At 43.2% G+C, this 21,784-nt stretch overlaps 1 protein-coding gene across 1 annotated transcript; it reads right to left on the bottom strand.

The window, feature by feature from the left end:
* Positions 1-605: 605 nt before the first annotated feature.
* NUDT13 (nudix hydrolase 13) lies at positions 606-19,952 on the bottom strand. The gene is given in 10 exon segments (XM_069068206.1): positions 606-1,844; positions 3,971-4,125; positions 4,573-4,684; positions 4,849-4,974; positions 7,559-7,665; positions 9,761-9,892; positions 12,612-12,751; positions 18,894-19,011; positions 19,861-19,892; positions 19,894-19,952. Coding segments are annotated over 10 exon segments (1,182 nt in total). The 3' UTR covers positions 606-1,643.
* Positions 19,953-21,784: the final 1,832 nt, after the last annotated feature.

The raw sequence follows: 21,784 nt of genomic DNA, 5'->3' as shown, positions 1-21,784 counted from the left end.
GGTTCTAGTTCTAGGAGGCTGTTTCTGTGTTAGAATTTACCATGGAGAAAGCTGAGTACTGTATATTTTACATATCACTACAGTCTTTGCCAAAGTATTTGGTTATTTGGTTGCCAAGGACCAGTAATTCAGTTAAATGATGCCATGTGCAGACAGTGAAAGCTATTTCCCCTCTCCAACTGCAACAGTTAGAGACAGTCGTCAATACATCTCATCTCTATGAGAACATACATAGGGAACTGGGCAAAGCATTCTGGGCTGGCTGTAAAAACTGCTACCTGTCAGGAAATGAGTGATGTATTAAATACAACAGCAGAAATTTCTCTGATGGTGATGATGCGTGAAACTGTCCCCTGGTTCTAGTGACTCACATAGGAATAGTTTGCTATTTGCTGTACATTTAAAAATATTCAGATGAAAGTGCTGCTAACCTTCCCCCCCCAAAAAAAACCCTCAAGATTATTTTAGTCTTCAGGGCAAGAACTTGGAATTCTAGTTATATTCTCCCCAACAGGACTTCAGTCAGAAAGCCTCTGGCATCAAGGGGAAAATCAGAGAAACCTATAAGAGAATCTATAACCAACCATCTTCAATCTTTCCACTGATTTCGTTTCTCACGTGATATTTATTTTTAAAAATTCGTTATTTTATTTTCACAGAGATCCGCTTTATTTCCCCCCACACCCTTTGTGAAAGCAAGAAAAAAAAACCCTTTTACAAACATATATAGTCAAGCAAAACAGATTATAACATTGGTCATCCAAAAAACAACGAATCTCATTCTGCCCTCTGATTCCTTCACTTCTCCATCAGGAGGTGGGAAGCATGCTTCATCAGTCCTCTGAAACTGTGACTGATGATTAAACTGATCAGAGTTCCTAAATCTTTCAGAGTTATTTGTCTTTACAATATTGCTGTCCTTATATAAATCATTCTGGTTCTGTTCTCTTCACTCTGCATCAGTTCATGCAAGTCTTCCTGGGTTTCTCTGAAACACTCAAGTTCTTGTAACACTTCAAGGATTTACAAAATTCCTTCCTCACAAAAACCCGATGAAGGAGAACACACAGGTATCAGTATGCCCCCTTTGCAGACGAGGGGACAGAAGCTCCGAGAAGCTAAGGAATTTGCCCACAGCCACAAAGCTGGTAACTTTAGAAGCCCAGAACCAGACTCCAAATCCAACGTCCTATTCACTAAACCGTGTGGCCTCTCATTCTCCTCTTAACTAAGGTGTCTCACAAGAGGCTTGTCTTCTGTTATATCCCTACCCTAATAATAAGAAAAGTTATATATAAATGTCAGCCCTATGGTTTTTGAAATACCTAATATATGTTACTTCATCCAATCCTCACAGGAACCACATGAAGTAGGTTTTGCTGGTATTATTATCCCCATTCTACAGATCAGAAAACTGGGCCTCATTACTTGCTGATGGTTAGCAAGAGTCAGAAGCGGGATTCCTACACAGGTCTGTCCTGACTCCAAGTCCAGAGCCCTTTCCACTACACCACACTGCCCCTTATGTGATGAGGCTGGCTTGGAGTTTGCCTTTGGCCACTGGCACATCATCTCCATCAATCTCTTCTCCTTGATATGTTCTCCAAGGATCTAGGTGAGACATGTAGGCAGCTTGATTTGGGTTAAGCAAGATTTGAGGAGGCGCTCTGCCTCTGTACCCACTCCCAAATCAACTGGTGGGCAATGGCTATCTTGGGGGGCAACCAGAAGGGGATGGCGCCGTCTTTCTCACTGCCACGTAGTCCTTTCCTCCTGAGGGCTGCGGTCACCTCTTCCAGGCTGAACCAGCCTGCTGTCTCTAGCTCTTGGGAGTTCACGTGGATCTGAAAGGCACAAGAAATAAAGACAGATGCCATAAAAGTATTTTATGTGGTAGGAATATGTTTAGCCTCTATTTGCGTAGGCTGCTCCCCAGGCCTGAAATGCTCTCCATCTTCTTCCTCCAACTCTTAGAATTACTTGTTTCTTTCAAGATTCAACTCAAGGGCTACTTTCTACATAGGCCTTTCTTGATAGTGGAAGCCCCTCCCTTCCCCCCCCCCAAAAAAAACTCTTACTTTGTATATATTTACATTAATTATTTGTACATGCGTTGTTCCTCCTATTTCCCCTCATCAATAGAATGTAAGGTCCTTGAAGACAGGGACCAGTTTCATTTTCATTCACATGGTACCTGGCAGATAGCAGGCCCTTGACAAATGCTTAATGAATTTTGTTAGTGTAGGGAATGCGTCCCCACCACTGTGTAGCTCCATGCCCTTCTGTGACTTAGTAGATAAAGTCCCATGAAATTGCTTGAGGAGCAAAGTTTAAGTAAAACAAAGTTTAAATGATTTGTCCAGCGTCACCCAACTAATAATCATTCAATCAATCAACATGTATCAGAAGTAGGATTGAAACCCAGTCTTTCTGGCTGCTACCCTTTGCTGAAGTTGGGTTGGAGAACGTCAGCTCTTAAATATTGCCTCTAGCAGGGTCAGAAAGGTGAGAAAATGGTTTTCAAACAGGACTTGTGGAGAACAGTATCCTGAGCCTGCTAGTGGGGACAGATTCAAAATCCTGCTTGGGAGCAGGAGAGCCCTAACAGTTAGCATACTTAGCCCTTAAGGTTCGAAGTGCTTTTACAAACACTATCTTACTGATCTTCACAACAACCCTAGGAAGTAGGTGCCACTCTTTTCCCCACTTTACAGACAAGGAAACTGAGGCAGGGGGAGGTTAAGTGACTTGTTAGGACCCCACAGATGCTGGATTTAAATGAAAGTCTTTCTTGTTCCAGGTTCAGGGCTCTCTCCACCATATAGTGGGTATAGTATAGTGGTAGTCTATGCAATGGTGTCTTCCATCTTCCTTTACTAGAAGCTTGTTCATCTATATGCAACCAAGGAAGGTTGACACTGATCCTTCTAGAGAATGGAGCCCCAACGTCACGGTGAGTCTGGCAAGTTGAGACTCTATGACTTCATTTCAGCTGGGACATGAAGAATGGCTGGGTGTGTCAACCAGGGGAGGTGTTTACGTGAGAGGTATGTGAGGGACTCTGGAGAAGGGGATCCCAGACTAGAGGGCAGTGGCTGGACTCGATGACCCCTGAGATCCCCTCTGATTCTAAGAATCCAGGATACTAGGACAAAAACCTCAGACTAAGTCAACAGTAAAAGCCCCATGTCTTGACTTGGCCAATAAGGTCAGATCTGGTATTGAGAAAAAGAAACAGGCTCAGATTCCTTCAGAATCTAGCCAATGGTTCAGACTCAGTCTGGCCAATATGGCAGCTTTTTAGAATCATGCCCACCCTCTATCCACGTTTTAATAAACCTTGTCTTTGGCTAAAAAAAAAAAAAAGTAGCATCATGGTTAGGGCGTATATGTGAGGAGGAAGCCAGGCAGCTAAATGACTGTCTTTTTTTAAAATTTATTTTTAGTTTTTAACATTCACTTTTAGAAGATTTTGAGTTCTGAATTTTTCCCTGTCCCTCACCTCCCCATTTCCCAAGACAGCATGCAGTCTGATATGGGCTTTACATGTGCAATCATATTAAATATATTTCCGCATTAGTCTAAATGACTGTCTTTTGGGGAGACCTCTATTTGAATCCGCTTCCCCCACTCACATTAACAGTGTGACCCTGGACAAGCCACTTAACTTTCTCACCCCTGAGGTGTATGTATCCTCTGTGAAACGAGGATAATAGTAACACCTACCTCCCAAATGACATAAGGGATAAATCTCAGAGTGCTATATAGATGATAGTTACTGTTATTTCAAAATCAAAGTTGCAAGCCTAGTGACTCTCCTGATATCTTTTTTCCTCCAATAAATTGCAAGCTCTCTAAGGGATGACCTATTTTATCTCATCAGGGATGTTGAAGGCACCCAGTAAAGACTTGCCAATTGGCTGATATACATGAATCAGTTTTCTGACCAGGAAGTCTGGTAGGGACTCACCTCCGTCTGCCCGGGGCCCACAGTAGCATGACACCCGATCATGAGGGAGCTGTTGGGGAAGGGCCAGTGCTGGGATGCTGAATAGTGCAGGCTCTCCACCTCTAGCCCCACCTCTTCAGCTACCTCCCGCCGGACGGCCTCTTCCAGTGTCTCACCTAGAAGCACTCAGGTTAGTTTGGGACAGCCCTGCAGCGGGGAGGGGGAGAGACAGAGGCTTCAGCATTGGGTGTCCAGTGTCATCCAGGAGTCCTAGCTTGGGGGAGTTAGGGTGCTGAATCACAGTGCTGGGAGCCAGTGCCCTAATACCACTGAAGATCTGCAGGGTGGGGGTTGTGTTTCAAGGGGCGAGAGGGTCAGAACGACTGTCTTTTGGTTAATACAAAGAATGTAAGCTGAGAAGCAGCCAGGCCTCTTGTCCATCAAGTGCCTAGTCTTTAATAGGGATATACTAGGTGTTTCTTGACTGATCAATACATGCCAGGGAGGACTGTGCTTGAAGGTCCAGGTATTCATGTGATAAGACACCAAGAAATACAACCAGAGAGGGCATTCCATTCACTTCAGGACTACTGTGCCTAATGTCTATGTCTAAGGCTACTTACCCACATCACAGAATCCTGCCAGGGCACTGTACATCCCCTTTGGAAAGGAGCTCTGCCGGGCCAGGAGGCATCGGGTCCCATCAGACACCAAGGTGATTATCACTGGGGACATCTAGGGAAGAGCACGGCAGTGAGGGGTCAAGGGCAGCACCACTGTCATGGCGTGGCAGTATGGACAAGATGAGGGAAGCCTCATGCGTGGCCTGGTTTCCTTCTCCTGGAAAGGGGAGCATCCCAGTTTTGGGCGCCACCCTGGTTCCCTCTACCAATACTCACCTGAGGGTAATAGATCATTTTACTAGAGGGGCAGACGCGTTTGCTACCAGCCACGTTCTTCTGGGTGGGTTGCCCGCTTTTGCCACAGAACTGATGGCAGTCATGCCAACGGAGGAGAGCCTGAGCCTGAGCAAACACAAAAACAGACAGGGTGTCTTGGGAGGACATTAATGTTTCTTGCCCACTTTTACCTCCAGAAAATGAGAGGATCAGTGGTAGAGTGGGAAGGGACTGTAGAGCCCAACTTGTCCAACTACCTCATTTTCTGGGGGTGGGACTGTGTTTTTGTTTTTACCAGTAAGGAAACTGGGCATCAGAAAGGGTAAGGGATTCACCTAAGGCCACCCAGGCAATAAGTATCAGAGTCAGGATTTGAATCCAGGTCCTCTGATTCCAAAACCTTCATTCTTTCCACTACAACATGAAAGAAAATGATAATGTTCCTCTGACAATTCAGCCTAAATAAAAAGTCTATGATTTTTTTTTTTTTGCATCTAAAAATATTCTGAAGTCACCAGGTGATGCTGGTTCTGATTCAAATGGTCTTTAGCTGCTAATTTCAGTCCCAACCTCTGTTCTATGTTCAGACTTTCCGTAGGAATGTAGAAGGCAATGCTTGGGCCCTCCGATGAAGGCAGGAATCTTTGACTTTCTTAGTGTGGGAGCAGCTTTCACATACACACACTCCCAACCCATTTATTACTTAGTAGCCACTGCTTAGAGAGTGGCCTGTGGCTCATGGAGCTCAAGTGACTTGTCCAGGATCATTCAGCTAGTGAGTGTCAGGGGTAAGATTCAGATCTTCCAGTCTTCCACTCCAATACTCCCTCCCCCATTTCTGGCTGCCTCAATAACACCCATATGCTTCATGAGTCCAGAACCAAACCCTTGGTGAGTGGTCATTCCTGAAATAATGTGCTCCTTCGTTTTAGGGCGTTTTCTTAGCACGTAAGAGATCCTTATCTGAAGCCTTGCTTATCTGAAAGGTTACATTTAGATGTATATGTTTCTATGCCTATATTTATATCTTATCTATACCTATATCTCCATCTATCTATCTATCTATCTACCTATCATCTATATCTAGATATGTATATATACATATATGTATATACATATGTATATCCAAATATATAAACCCATATGTACATATGTGTATATATAAAATATAGTGTGTGTATATAGGCATATACAGGTACACAGATATGCATATGTACACATATGATTATGTAAACACCCATATGCTCGTACATGTATGTGAAATATTTCTGACTCTCTTTTGTCTGAGCATATATGCATAAGCATATCTATACATACATGTGTGCATACATATGTACATACACATATATGCCCATCCATATTAATATACATACATGTATGTATAGATAAGTGGGCAGGAATCATTCGAAGTGGGGGTATTGGCAGGGAGTTGACATTTTTCCTTGAGTTGCTGGAGAGACTTGGCTGGGTAATGTTGTAGATGGATTCCCTCCCATACATATATATGTGTAGGTGTGTATGCATATACACATAAATGTGTATATAGATACATGCATGTGTATATACATGCATATATGTATATATGCACATATCTGGTATTGATGATAGGAAGGAAAGAAGAAAGGAAGGAAGAAAAAAAGAAAGAAAAAGAAAGGAAGGAAGAAGGAAAGAAAAGAAGGCAGGAAGGTAGGAAGAGAGAGAAAAGAGAAAGAAAGAAAGTACTTGGGCCCCTCCTTGTCTTCCCACAAGCTCCATTCTGTACAGTAAGGCAGGCCTATTCTGCTGATTTGGGAATTTTTCTGAAATAAATGAATGCTTGCTACCCTATCATCCATACCATCTGTGAACCCTTGCTTTTGGCATGCTGGGATGTGATCAGACTAGGGCTTTGAAAAAAGACTATAACATCACCTCTTTTAGTTACCTGGAAAATGCACTTAAAAGCAGTTTCCTAAATGGGATTTAGGGGCTGCTAGGTGGTGCAGTGCATAGAACGCTGGGCCTGGAGTCAAGAATACCCACTTCCTGAGTTTAAATATGGCCTCAAACACTTCCTAGCTGTCTGACCTTGGGCAAGTCACTTAATCCTGTTTGCCTCAGTTTCCCAATTTGCAAAATGGAGAAGGAAATGGCAAACCACTCCACTGTCTTTGCCAAGAAAACTCCAAATGGGGTCATAAAGAGTCAGACACAAGTAAAAAAAAAAAGACCGAACAGCAACAATAAAAAATGAGATCTAATGAAAAGAGAAAAAAAGCCTCTGCAGTCAAGAGTGCCATTTGCAATATACAAAGGCAGGAGACGTGTGTAAGTAAGCCTGTTCTGTGTACTGTGCCTGAGTTAGTCAGCACTGAGCTATACAGGCACTTAGATTCACAGATTCTATCCTCATGGTTCTTTCTGTCCTTTGGTGAAAATCAGGTTTCCTTGACCTGGTGCAAGTCCATTTGGACAGTTGTGTCATCAAAACCAGATTTGTGTGCTAGAAAGTCCAACCCAGCTCAGCCTGCCTTTCTTCTCCAGGGGGCAGAATAAGCAATCTCCATGTAGCTCGGACTCTCCTTTTGAAAAGGTTTGTGGGAAGGCTGGTCCTCGACCTTCAGGGTTAGAGATCAAACAGTGTCTGGCTGCCTTTCCCCCCTCCATGGGTACACACACAACTCTCCCCAAGCAAAATGTGCCCTAGAAAAGGGAGAATGCAAGCATCTACCGTGAAGATCAAGGAAACATCTTTCTCATTCATCTGGAATACAGCCTTTCTTAGATCAACAAAGGAACCCTGGAGCTCAGTTTCCATTTCAGATTTCTGCAAGGAACCTAGAAGAAAAATAAGAGACAAAGGAACAGAATTCTTACACAATATAAGGGCCCCTGACTCTGTTCCAGCAGAATGTTTCTAAACTGGGAATTGACCTGGAATTATGGAAGAAAAGACAACTACCTGCTCATATCTTTTGACTCAACTATCCCACAACTGAACTGTGGTCCTAAGAATGTTAACGACAGTAAAAAGGTTATATAATAATAAGCATATACATCATGATTTAAGGCTTGCAAAGCACTTTACAAATATTATCTGTTTATCCTCACAATGACCCCAAGAGGGAGGTACCCTCATTATCCTTATTTTACAGATGAGGAAACTGAGGCAGAAAGTGGTTAAGTGACTTGCCCAGGGTTACACGGCTAGTAAAAATCTCAGGTCAAATCTGAACTCAGGTCTTCCTGACTCTAGGGCTAGCACTCTATTCACTATGCCACCTAGCTGTCAATGAATTTATATAATAACTTATACGTAATATTAATTTATGTAATGAATTATACATGAAATATGGGTACATGTCTATATCTATATATAAAATAATGAGTATATGTGTAAGGGCCCTGCACAAAGGAGGTGCTAAATAAGTTGGATCCAAAATATACCAAAGTAGTCATGGTTGCAACTCTTTGTGGGACCAAAAAATGAAAAACAAAGTAGGGCCGATCAATTAAATTAAATTCAAACACTTATTAAGCACCTACTGGAACAGAGATAAATGACAAAAACATTTTAATGGAGAGATTTACCCTGTATAGAGATTTAGAGTCCATCTAAAGTAGATATAACACAAAGTAATTTGGGGAGACAGAGAGCATTAACCCCCAGGAGAGCACCGGGTTTCAGGAAAGGTCTTGTGTAGGAAGTGGCATTTGTGCTGTGTCCTGAAGGGAACGAGCGATTCTAAGAAACAGAGGTGAGGAAGAACATTCCAGGCATGGTGGATTGGGCATGCCATGGACAGGGGAATGGCTGAACAAATCACGGCATGTAAACATAATGGGCTATTATTGCACTATTAGAAACAACGAATTTGAACAATGCAGAGAAACATGGGAAAAGCTGTATGGACTGATGGCAAAGCAAAGAAAGCAGACCCTCCTAGAAAAATACATACAGTGATGTATATAATGTGACACAATAACAGAGATGAAGACAAAAGGATCTAGACTGAGTAGTAGGATGGACAACATTGGTTCAAGATGCCTGATGCGGAATGTAGTGCCTTCCTCTTAGGAGAAGATGGTGGATTATGGTCCATCAGCCAATTGGTCAATAAGCATTTATTAAGTGCCTTCTGTGTGCCAAGCACTGTGATAAGTGCTGCATGTGGACTACGGCACAATCATCAGTCCTTATTCTGACAGTTTCACTTATCCATTTTTGTTATTGTTATAGGGGATGGTAAATGAAGCGGGGGGGTGATGTGGAAGTGACAAGAACGTGCCTCACTTAAACATTAAAAAAGCCAAAACCCCCAGATAGAGAAAACATCCCATTCTGTGGTCAATGGACGTACAGAGTATTATGAGCCTGGAAAGAGAAAAGATTGGACAGAACGAGATTTCCTTCAAGTCTCAACTTGCTCCCCTCTCTAGAATCATTACTTTATGACTTAGTCTATTCAGGAGTGAGGGTGGATTGTTGTACAGTGGGGAAGAAATGCTAAACTTGGCATCAAAGGTTCAAGGTTCAAATCCTGACTGTGACCTTAGGCAAGCTAACTTCCCTGACCCCAGTCTACTCATTTGTGAAATGAAAGGAGTGGGCTAGTCCCCTTGGACTTTGATCTATGACTCAAAAAAAAACTCCTGAACACTTAAGAGTTCTCCACAAGAGGAATGGGTGGCTCAGGATCCGGTGGGATTCCCCCTCACAATGGATCCCCAAGCAAAGGCTGGACCTAGCTCCCTTTGCTGGGATGTTGTGGAGGGTATTCATAAGTTCAGGTGGAAATGGATGGTCGCCTAGGACCCTTCTAACTGTGAGATTCTACAAGTCAGGGAATGCCTGATAGGAGCCTTTTGCCTACACTAGTATTTCAGGCTGCCCTTAATTCCAGGGTGGCAAGGACCAATGAGTGACCCTAACCTGAGGAACAGGGGTCTCCCAGACCGAGGTCCAGGGCAAACCATGCTTCATGCCAGTCTGAGCAGCCAATCAGGACCGAGTGTTTGATCTTCAGTGTGTCCTGTCCAAACTTGCTCAGTATCCTTTCCAACTCTAGGAAAACAGAAAAAAAGAGGAGGAAAGAAGAACATAAAGAATCATTAAACCATCACAACTGCAGGAAGCTAACAGGAGTCCAATTTCTCAGATCAACAAAAAAAAATCATAATCTGGGCATCTGGTTTTGAGTCCTGCCTCTTTCACTAACTGTCTTTGGACAAGTCATCTCCTCTCTCACCCCCAATTTTCTCATCTATAAAAGGGGGGCAGTTGCACTTAGTAACCTCTAGGTTTCCTCCTCACTAATATTCCACGAATCCATGAAAATAATTTTGAATCAGCTACGGAATCACATAATTCTAGTGCTTCATTTATTGCTGAAAAGGTGGTGGTAGAAAGGGATACTATGGAGGGACTGTGCTTCAGGTATGGACTGGATCTGACAGTCTCTGAGACTCCAAAGTTTAAGAGTCTATAACACAACTCGACTTTCTTACCTTGGGGAAACTTACCTTTGGCTAACCATCATGCTTCCCAAGGGGGGGAAGGGAACAAAGCCTACTATGCGCCACACACCATGCTAAGTGTTTTTATAAATACTATCTCATTTGAGCCTTACAATGACCCTGGGAGGTAGGAGCTATTATTATCCCTATTTTACAGGTGAGGAAACTGAGGCAGACAGCCCAGGGGCACAAAGCTCATAGGTGCCTGAGGGGGGATGTGAATTAAGTCACTTCAGACCTCTATTTGCTGCACCACGAACTGCCTTGATTGCAAAAGATAATATCACTTTCAATATCCCGCTCGTATACCTACGTGGAGTCCCCATCTCACCTCTCTAATGACATAGATTAGTGGTTCTAAAACTTTTTAGCCTCAGAGACCCCTTCATACTCTTAAAAATTATTTTTAATCGTATTTCATTTTTTTCCAATTATATGTAAAGACAATTTTTAACATTAGTTTCTACAAAACTTTGAGTTCCAAATTTTTCTCCCTCCCTCCCCTTCCCTCTTCCTAAAATGGTAACCAATTTGATATAGGTTACATATGTGTGATAATGTAAAATATATTTCATATTAGTCATGTTGTGAAAGAGCTCTTAAAAATTATTAAGCCCCCTACTCGGAGAGCTTTTATTTCTGTGGGTTGTATCTATTAATATTTACTATATTAGATGTCAGAACATCTTAGTATTATTATCAAAATAGTTCTGACCTTGCAAGTGTCTCACGGACACCCTGAGGTCCTTAGAGCACACTCTGATAACTAGGGGCCTTAGAAATAAGGTCTTTTGGAGAAGTGCAAAGAGAGCAGGATTTGGAAGCAGAGCACCTGGTCTGGAACCCTGAATCTGGTCTTTATTAGTTGTGTGACTGTGGGCCTTTCACTCACCCTCTCCAGGCCTTAGCTTCTCCATCTCTCAATTGAGGAGGCTGTATTAGCTGTTATCTAAAGTTCCTCCAAGCTCTAAATCTTGCTAACCCACGAATCACAAAATATCACTTCTTGGGGTCACATAAAGGGAGTGGCTCCCTTGAGGCCTGGACCAGCACAAGCCCAGCACTGCATGCAGGGAGAGGACCCTTCAGGGCTTGGACACTCACACTTCCCTGCTCGGTGCTAGGTCTCAGTACAGAGTCTGGTGCCTTTCTACCAATCTCTCCTATTCTCCTCTGTTAAAAACAGCACTCTCCCCCACTCCCCAATATCTGGGACCCCACTATTTCACCATGTACACTGGTAGGTATCAGATACATATATCCATGTTACATGAGCTTGCAAATTTCAGGCTGAATAAGAGGATTCCCAGTCCTGGGTTTGCAAGATCTCATGGTTTCTCCCTACACATAAGCATCACGTATACATACACACACACACACACACACACACACACACACGTAACCTTCCTATGTCTGGGCACTTACTGCTTTGCCCTATTACTTACATCACCCAGAAGGCTTTGGAGCTAACGCTTCCCTTCGCCCTGTGTCTGCAGTGGGTTCCCTCTGTGCATCCTTTCCCCCAGGCAGCCTTGCTCTCCTCCAGGGCATTCCTTTGGGTGAGGGGGCTACCTTTTCCCAGTGTTTTTTATTCCTATGGGGCTTACCCCACAGTATTAAAAGTAGCTTTGTAATTTAAAAAAAAAATTTGGAGCTAATAGGGGCCGTTGAGGTTTTCTCCTCAGGGACCTAAGGGAATGCATAGACATCCCTAGGCATGAGTTCTGAGAGGGAAGGTCCAGTGAAAGGGAGTAAACCCCTTTCATACAAACCCATTCATACAACACATTTTCCCTCTCAAAAAATAAGATTTTTATCATTTCACATTTTAAAAAAATGCAAATCAACACTGACTTATCTAGGAGGAGGAAGGGAAAGGGGAGATGAGTGGATGGGAATCACTAGTCTAGGGACCTCATCACTGTTAAATAACATTGACCGAGGATCCCATTAGATATGTAAAACAGAATCACTAATAAATCAACAGGCGTTAATTAAAGGCCTACTGTGTGCCAGGCATTGTGCTGGTCCTCAGAATATGAAGGCAAAAAACAAAACAGTTCCTGCCTTCAAGGAGTTTATATTCTTTTGGGGAAAACAGCATCACACAATCATTAGGGGTGGAATGAACTTTCACGAGACCACGACTTAGAGGTCTCCCTGGTTCAGCTCTTTTCAGAAATCCACAAAGGTTCAACAATGGCTGGCATTCCACCTAATGACAGAGTATTTAAACCTGTGGCCAGTTTGGGTCCCTTTAGGCTTACCTGAAGCCCTAAATGGAGGAGCCAGGTACTTTTCCCCAGACATCTGTAGCAAAGGAGCCAGGCTATGGAAAAGGTAAAACATTCCTGAACTCTGGGCTTTTCGACATACTTCATCATCTTCTTTAAGTTCAAACAGGTACCTGTCATTGGGAAAAAGATGAGTCATTACAGGACCTAACCGAGCTCTCTACAGAGTCCCTACTCATGATGGCGACTCTTAGGGTCATCAAATAGCTAACATCTATGGAGAGGAGAGAAGGAAAAACACATGGTTTTTGTGGCAGCAGCTGTAAGGCAGATTTTGAAGCAGAGAGGCGAGGGTCAGCACAGTACTATTCACTCCGGAGATGTGCCAACCCAGGAGCAAATACCATGCATTCAGTAGCAGCCGACCTTGCACAGATGATAAATAAATCTTCATCTGCTCAGAGAAAACAGAGCCAGAGAAGAACTTGGAAGGGAATAGAGGGCAAACTCCTTTTGTGGTGGGTTCATTTTGTGGTTTCCACTTTGTTGAGTGCTAAAGGTTGAATGTAAGACTAAATTCCTTATTTAATCTACTTATTTGCTTATTTGTCTTTCCTTTGTGGGCTGCTGTGGCCAAAGAGTTCTTCCAGTGGCCAGCCTACTGGTGATGGGTCTCTCTGTACTGAGTGAGGCTGGTCCCAGTGAAGCAGCTGGAACACCATTCAAACACTCTCCACCCCATAGAATCTGTCAAGGTGTAATGGTTATGGGATCTGAAGATCTTCCATGCCCCTTGAACTTACTGACATAGTAAGTAGGAAGGGGTGGGGCAAGAGGAAGCTGGAGCCAAGCTAGAGTCAACGAGATGACTGGAAGTGTGGTGGCAGCAGCAGCAGCCGGAAAACTCCTTTTTTTTGAGCCAGCCAGAATTTCTGCTAAGGACTCCTGCTGAGGACTGCCGGGGATGGGAACTGTGGGGGGCCAGAGCTGCTGGGAGCGAGCTGCGTGGATGAGGAGAGGAGGACCTTTGCCTAAGGTAGCCTAAAACGCATGGTATTTGCTTCTGGGTTGGCACATCTCCGGAGTGAATAGTACTGTACTGACCCTCGCCTCTCTGCTTCGAAATCTGCCTTACAGCTGCTGCCACAAAAGCCATGTTTTGAAGGCTTGAGAATGTGGGTGTTTACTGTATTAACTACATGTGCCAACTCTATAGCTATTGTGATGGCTTTGACTTTCTGGTTTTGGAACTCAGTTTTCTGACATTTGAATAAATGTTCTAGCTTTTTCCCCCATGCAGAGAGCCTGTTATATTTTGTGATTAATAACCATATCAGCATATTTATAGTTACTGTAGGCACTGTGAATATTGCATTGTTGATACACATGGCATATATACTCTACTGGACCAGCCTTTCCATGAAATCCAATGAGTATTTAGTAAGTGCTACTGTGCAAGATACTGGGCTAAGTGCTGAAGATACAATGATGAAAGAAAGAAAGAAAAAAGAGGGAGGTGGGCAGAGGGAGGGAAAGAGAGAAAGAGAGATGGAAGGAAGTAGAGAAGAAAGAAAGGAAGGCAGGGAGAAAAAAGGAGGGAGAGAGAAGGAGGAAAGAAAAATGGAAGGAAGAGAAGAAGGGAGGAAAAGGAAGGAAGGAAAGAAGGAAGAAAAAAAGGAAAGAAGGAAGGAAGGAGGGAGGGAAGGAAGCAACAACCTCAGCCCTCAAGAAGCTTATATTTTACAGAAGGATACAATATGTTCACAGGAAATAAAAAGTAATTTCAAGAGCCAGAAAGTGCTCCTAGTTGGGGAGCTCTGGGAAAGTGGCACCTGAGCTGCCTTTGAAGGAAGCAAAGGCTATAAGATGCAAAAGTGAAAATCATGGGATTAGAGGTCCCAATCTGGAAGGGACCTTAGAGGCCCTCTAATCCAACCTCCTTGTTTTGCAGATAAGGAATCTATGACCCAGAGATGTTTAGTGAGTGTTGGACTTGAAGTCTAGAAGACCCCAGCATGAATCCTGTCTCAGACATTTACTAGCTGTGTTGACTCTGTCCAAGTCATTTAACTTTTCCAAGCCTCAGTTTCCCCATTTTACAGATGAGGAAGGAAACTGAGGCTCAGAGAAGTTAAGTAATTTCCCCAAAGTCACACAACTAGTAAGCGGCAGGGACGGCTTCTGTGACTACAAATTTGGTTCCACACCACAAACTGGAGAACTCCACAAGACCCCAGTAGCAACATCCAGTTTGGTGACTGCTTTTTGTTGATGGTTCTATAGGAAGGCCAGGACTTGTGGTTGTATGGGCATGGGAAGTTCCTGTTATGGAAACTCTACTTGCCAACAATGCAAATAAAGAACTTGTCCATAGCTTTTCTGTCTTCGGAGAAGCGTCTAGGGCACTGAGAAGGTAAGAGCTTTTACCTGTAGTCACTGTTAGTATATGTCAGAAGCAAGACTTGAAATAAAATCTTCTTGTCTGCAAGGCTGGCCCTCCACCTACTACCCCATGCTACTCCTCAAGTTTATAACAGGATAGGAATCAGAACTGCTAGAGATGACAAGATGGTACAATGGATAGAACACTTGGCTTAGAGCCAGAAAGACCTGAGTTCAAATCCAGCCTCAGACACTTCCTGGCTGTGTGACCCTGAGTAAGTCACTTAAACTCTGTTTGCCTTGGTTTTCTCATCTGTAAAATGGGGATGATAATAGCACCTACCTCCTAGGACTGTTGTGAGGACCAAATGAGACAATAATCATAGGGTGCTTAGCACAATGCCGGGCATATAGCAGGCACGATATAAAATGTTTTGTTGTTGTTCAGTTATCTCAGGTGTGTCCAACTCTCAAACCATTTGGGGTTTTCTTGGCAGAGGCACTAGAGTGGTTTAGCATTGCCTTCTCCAGCTCATTTTACAGATGTGGAAAGTGAGGTAAACAGGGTTAAGTGACTTGCCCAGGGTCACACAGCTAATAAGTGTCTGCAACTCTATTTGAACTCAATAAGAGGAGTCTTCCTGGTTCCTAGCCCACTGCACCACCTAGACATTAGCTATCATTGTTATTATTTAATGTCTTTTGCCCCAGTTTCCTTATCTGTAAAATGAGAATACAGCACCTTCCTCCCAGGGCTATTGCAATGATCAAATGAGATAACAATTGTGGAGTATACCAGACACATAGTAATAAGCACTATATAAATATTAGTTATTAGTATCCTCACAATAGGGGGGATACCAGTGCAGACTGGCATCCTCTCTGAGACTTATAGCCTTAGAAAGTTGCCTGGTTATATAGCCAGTATGTGTCACAGGTGGGACCTGAACCCAGATCTTCCTGGCTTGGAGGTCAGTCTTCCATCCAAATTAAAAAAAAATTTTTAAAGTTAAAAAATTTTTAAAAAATCATTAGCACATTAAAAAAAGGGGCCCCTCTCATGAGATTGTTAATTCCTTGCCTTTTATTTCAGGGTATTTGGGAGGGAAAGGTACTTCTAATAGCCCACCAAAAAGGCTAATATTTTTAATAACCCATTCACTAAGTAAGGGAGTGCTGACTCAGGGTGAGAATGGGACATATTTTTTTGGACATGGCCAATGTGGAGATTTTTTTTTTGGTTGACTATGCATACTGGTTACAAAGATTTTGTTTTTCTTTTTCTAATTGTGGGTGGGTGGGGGTGAAGATAGGAGGGAGAGAAAATAGCTTTCTGTTCATTGAAACAAATAAAATTAAATTTAGAAAAAAGAAAAAAGAGAGTCCAAGCCAGTTGGCCAGGATCTTCTCTCTATTTCAAACGGACCACTGTCACTTCAAAGGCTAAGTGAAACAGATAGGACTTCAGTAATCCTTTCTTTCCATTTCAATCTATGCTAAGCCCTACTCAGACTCAGAGCTTAAAGTCAGACTCAGAACTCATTGACCTTGGGGAACATTCCCTGCCAAAAATTCTAGTCAAATGGACAATCAGCCCACAGGTGTGCACTGAAAAGGCCAGGCTACTTTTGGAACACAAGGAGGGAGTTCTGGCTCAGTATCAAGTTCCAGCCCAGGAGTCTATTTGAGATCCTTTAGGAGAAGAGTGGTTACTACAATGAGCCCTTTATAGGAGACAAAAGACCATGCTAGAATTTCGTCCTCCAGTGTTCCAAAACCTCCCTGGGACCAAATGCTGCCCTCTGAGCCAAGCGTCTGGCGGTATGTGAAAGGAGAAGACCCGTCCCACTCAGGGCTCTCCAAATATAAATTGTGCCTGGGAGGCTGATGGCCTGGAACAAATATTAGCTCCCTTTCAAAGTGAAGGTGGTATGATCCCACTCTGCCCTGGTGACCCTTACAATAACACAAAACAACCAGGCTGACACCTGATGAGAAGGGAGAGTCTGGAAGGTGGTTCTAGAGGTTCTCAGCATCCCTTCAGAGAAGCTCCTTTAGCTTACAAAGTTTTTACAAAGAACACCGCCATTCCGGCTTACTGTGCTAGGAGGAATTTCTTTTTTTGTCAATTCAGCAATTCCACAAACTGTTATCAAATGACTACTCAGAGAAAGGTGTTGTTTGAGGTACAGGGCTCCACAGAGCACAAGGCACCAGGAGGAAACTAGTGGGCAGAAGGCTGCACTTGGAGTCAGGAAGAACAGAGTTCAAATCCTGCCCTGGACTCACTGTATAATCCTGGTTAAATCATTTAACATCAACTGCCTCACCTGTAAAATGAAGGTGAAAACAGCACCGACCTCACAGGGCTGCTACGAGGATCAAATGAGATAAAATGTGTAAGTCACTTTATACATCTTAACATGCTGTGTAAATGTTAGATATTGTTGCATGGTAATCATTAAGACACAGTCACTACTTTCAGGGAGTTTATAGTCTAGTGCATGAGACGCAGGTTCCCCACTCCTGGTAGTGACCCCTTCCCCCATATCCATTTGTTATTCAGATGTTTTCAGTTGTGTTTGATTCTTTGTGACCCCATTTGGGGGTTTCTTAGCAAAGATACAGGAGCAGTTTGCCATTTCCTTCTCCAGCTCATTTTATGGATGAGGAAACTGAGGCAAAAAGGGTGTCTTTGTGACTTGTCACAGCTAGTAAGTGACTGAGGCCAAATTTGAACTCGGGTCTCCCTGACTCCAGGGCCGGCACTCTGCACACTCCCTTACTCATTCCCACTTTTATTTTCCCTCACACAGTATGTTGCTGCTTCCCTGGCCTCCTCCTTGTTCTCCATACACAACATTCCACATGCCAGGGATAACTTTCCTCCTCACCTCTACCTCTTAGAATTCCTCCCTGTTCTTCAAGGCACTGCCCCCTCTTTCACATGAGGTCATTCTGAATCTTCATGATTGTTAGGGCTCTCCTTGCTGCTCCCCCTTCCCTAAACAAATTTCACTGCATTTACTTTGGATGTTTTTTATTTCATCATCTGTGTGCAAGCTGTATTGGCAACCTCCTCCCCCAGGAAGACAAAGAGAAGGTCCTTGAAGGAAGGGACGAGTCCATCAGTCTTTGTCTTTGGATCTCCAGGGTGTACCAAAGGGCTTTGAACAAAGGAGTTTAACTGAAGGAATAAGTGAGGACGCAAAAAATCAGCAACTACAGCAGATAATAATAAACTGTCATGTCAAAAGCACAGATAATTCAATTTAATTAAATTTAAAAACTGCCATTGAGGCCTAAATGGTTCCCCAGTCTTGTCGTTTTCCTTCGGGGTTCAGCTCCCCAGTGGTTTACCCCTTTAGTGGAGCCTTCCCAGATTCCTCCTTATTTTCTTGAACCTACTGCCAGCCTTCCCCCTCCTCCAAGAGAATGTGAGCCACCAAATTTATTTGGTTCATTTTTTTGCCTTTCTAAGTGCCTACATGTAGGAGGTTGGAAATAAACCTTTGTGGAACTGAGCCAATCCCAGGCCTGGGCATTATGGTTATACAGACGAAACGGGTAATCTTTGTTCTCAAAAGTCACAGATTTAGGGAGAGAATGGATAGTCTCCAGTCTAACCCCCCCTTCCATTTCTTTATAGAGAATTTAATAATTCAATCAATTCAAATGATTCCCCTCAAATCACGTAGGGAGTAAATGATTCCCCTCATATCAAGCTCTTCTCACTGTACCATCAGTACTGTAATTGGGGGGAAGAGTAAGAGATAAAACATGCACATAAATAAATAAACATGACTTATTGTTATTAGCACTTTGCTCTGGGCTAAGCAGGGGCTGTTTTCTTCTTGGTCTTGTGCCAATGGAAACACATCACTGGGGCCCCAAGCAGGAAAAAAGCAAAAGCAGGGACGCCGATATGCTTACCGCATCTTGGCGACATAGGTGGAGACCTGCCTGCATGTCTGAGGTGCTTTCCAGGAAGCTGCTCGCCAGAACAGAAACAGAGACATCACCAAGTCCTTTGAGGTGAAACGGAAAGGTGCTACAATCAATAGAAAGAAGTGAAACTTCAGGAATAGCACTGAACTTTCAGCAAGGACAAGGGACCAGGGTCCCTTTGAACCATCTGGAGAAGACCCAGGGCATCCCATAAAGATGAGAGTTTGTCCTGGGCATACTTTCTAGAGCTTGGCTACTTTGAAATTCAATGTGTATATCCCACTATAATGTTAGATTCTTTACATTGGGCTAATAATAAAATTCCTCTGTACTTCCTATTGGTAGAAATCACTTTTTTTCCGTTCCATTAAATATTTATTAAGCACTTAGTCTGTACAAGATTTCTTGCTCAGTGATGGGATATTTTGCAGGGAGGAGATGGAGATTGCTTTGGATCTTTTATTTCTTCTCTGTGGGGAACTCCTGGCATGAAAATTTCCCCTACAGATTCAGATCAATATCTCTACAACTTAATAATTTTAAAGAGTTTCCTGGGGCACTGAGAAGTGATTTGTCCATGGTTGAGTAACTACTATATGTCAGAAGTAGGATATGAACCCAGGTCTTATGGACGCCAAGACTGGCCTTGCAGCTAGAGCACTCTGCCATGTTGTCCCTCTGAAGTTTGTATACAAAAATAAAAAATGAAAAATCCTTGCCTTCAAGGGGCTTACAGCTTGATTAGTAGAGGGATACAAGAGGCACAATAAGACAGAATGTCTGTTTTTCCACCTGAATGATCTTCAGTGGATACCTTTTGCCTATTGTGCAAAATACAAACTCCTCAGCCTTGTGTCATGAGATGGGCCTAGCTCAGACCAGTCTCTGGTTTAAGACTGGGATGAAATGAGACAACCCTAGTCCATCTAACAGTTAACAAAAGGAGATTTACTTAGCTGCAGCAGGGGAAGGATGTTCAACGTGGGTGGATAGAACCTGTGCTGATTCCGTAGGGCGCAGCTTCCCTGCCTCTGAGTTGCCCATGGTGGTCCACAGGTCAGGTACTGGGGAAGAACTCAGGCTCTTCCTGAACTTTATGTATGTAGACAGTGGGGAACCAAAGGCGATGGCCTGACTTATCAGTCCCCTGGGCCAGATCAATCCTCAGGGCTGTCTCAATACCTTTCAGGGATGAGAACTAACCCAGCCCATGTACTACAGGACTCTAGGAGATATTCCTCCAACCATATCTGTCATTCAAGGCTCTGTATCTAGCCTCAAAATACCTTTCCAGCCTTACTGGTACATGTATTGGTCCCAGGTTCCAGGCTGCCTGATCTTCTCCATCTCACCCTTCCCTCTTTCTACATGGGTGCATTTGTGCAGACCAATCCCCATGCCTACATTCTTCCTCATTTCCCTTGCTGAAGACTTCTTCCTTCAAGGCACAACTTGGTGTCATCTCCCCCACGAAGCCTTTATTGGTCTTTCTGTCTACTTTAGGAAAAGAACTGCAAAAAGAATGGGTAACAACATATTGTCTGGATTTTTTCTTTGCCCCATCTCTGTGGCTTTCATGTCTATCCACATCTTCTGTCCCACTTTCCTACCTCTCCCCATTACATCCTAATAACCTTGAGGGCAGGGGCTATTTTGTTGCATACCTTATTAACCTCAGCCCATAGTGGAGAGTAGCCTTGTATATCATAGGTACTTACTGACTTCTCATCGAATTGAAAATAAATAAATAAACAAAAATAAAACCCAAAGCTGCCTCTGTGTTACTCAAAAACACCATGAAAACAACATGCAGGATTTTGTAAAAAGCTATTCATCTCCGCAAAGGTTCCATCCTATGGATCTCCAAGCACTTCTGCAGTTTGGAAACTCTTTCTGTAGAAAGGGGGGGCTTCTGATGTCAGTATTTTCTACTCTTTGGGGTCTGGGTTTGTCCAACATGTTTTTCGACTTGCCATAGAAAAAGTCAGAAGTCTCCCTGAAGCAGCAACACATAAAAAGAGCAGAGCTTTAAGCAAAACTTGGCACTCTCAAGTGAAACCCTGAAGTCTAGTCCAGAAACTTGGTTATGTGTTGCTGAATCATCAGTGACTAGGTTTGAGGCAGCTACTTAGGACACCCTCCTTAAAGGTAAACTGTATACAGCCAGGGCAACTAGGTGACACAAGAATAAAGTGCCAGGCTCGGAATTAAGAAGACTTGAGTTCAGACAATTCCTGCCTGTGTGACCCAGGGCAAGTCACTTAACCTCGATCTGTCTTCATTTTCCTCATCCATAAAATAGGGATAATAATAGCATCTACCCCTCCCTCTAGCACTGTTGTGATAACATGAGATAATATTTCTCAAATATTTTGTGAACCCTAAAGTGGTGTATAAATGCTAGCTAACATAAAAATATCGCTTGGAAATGTTAAAGGTTACATTTGAACTTGGGTCTCTGATGACTCCTTCCTCTAAAGCTATCGATGCTTACTGAATAGGCCTGAAAGGGATTAGAGAGGTCAGCTAGCCCAGCCCCTTCCATTTCATAGATCAGGAAACTCAAGCTCAGAAAAGCTCGTTGACTTGCCCACAGGTTCCTAACTCCAAAATCAGGCACTTTAACTCTCTCGTGATACCTCCCCATAAAGGCACAAACTGTTATGGATACACAGCTCCTTAAGGCATGGTCCCTGCCCTCAAGGACTTTACCAGCTGGTAAATAGCTAGCATCTATATGACACTCACTATCGGGTCAGGCACAGTACTAAATGATTTACAAATATTATCTCATTTAATCCTCCCAACCACCTGAGGAGGGAGGTGCTAATATTATACCCCTTTTACAGGTGAGGAAACTGAGGCAAAAGGAAGTT

This window comes from Petaurus breviceps, unplaced genomic scaffold, assembly GCF_028583685.1.
Source record: "Petaurus breviceps papuanus isolate PSGF00001 unplaced genomic scaffold, PetGlider_PUasm1.0 90762, whole genome shotgun sequence".
Classification (NCBI taxonomy): Eukaryota; Metazoa; Chordata; class Mammalia; order Diprotodontia; family Petauridae; genus Petaurus; species Petaurus breviceps.
The sequence above is the reverse complement of the archived record's forward strand: the minus strand, read 5'-3'. Positions and strand labels throughout refer to the sequence as shown.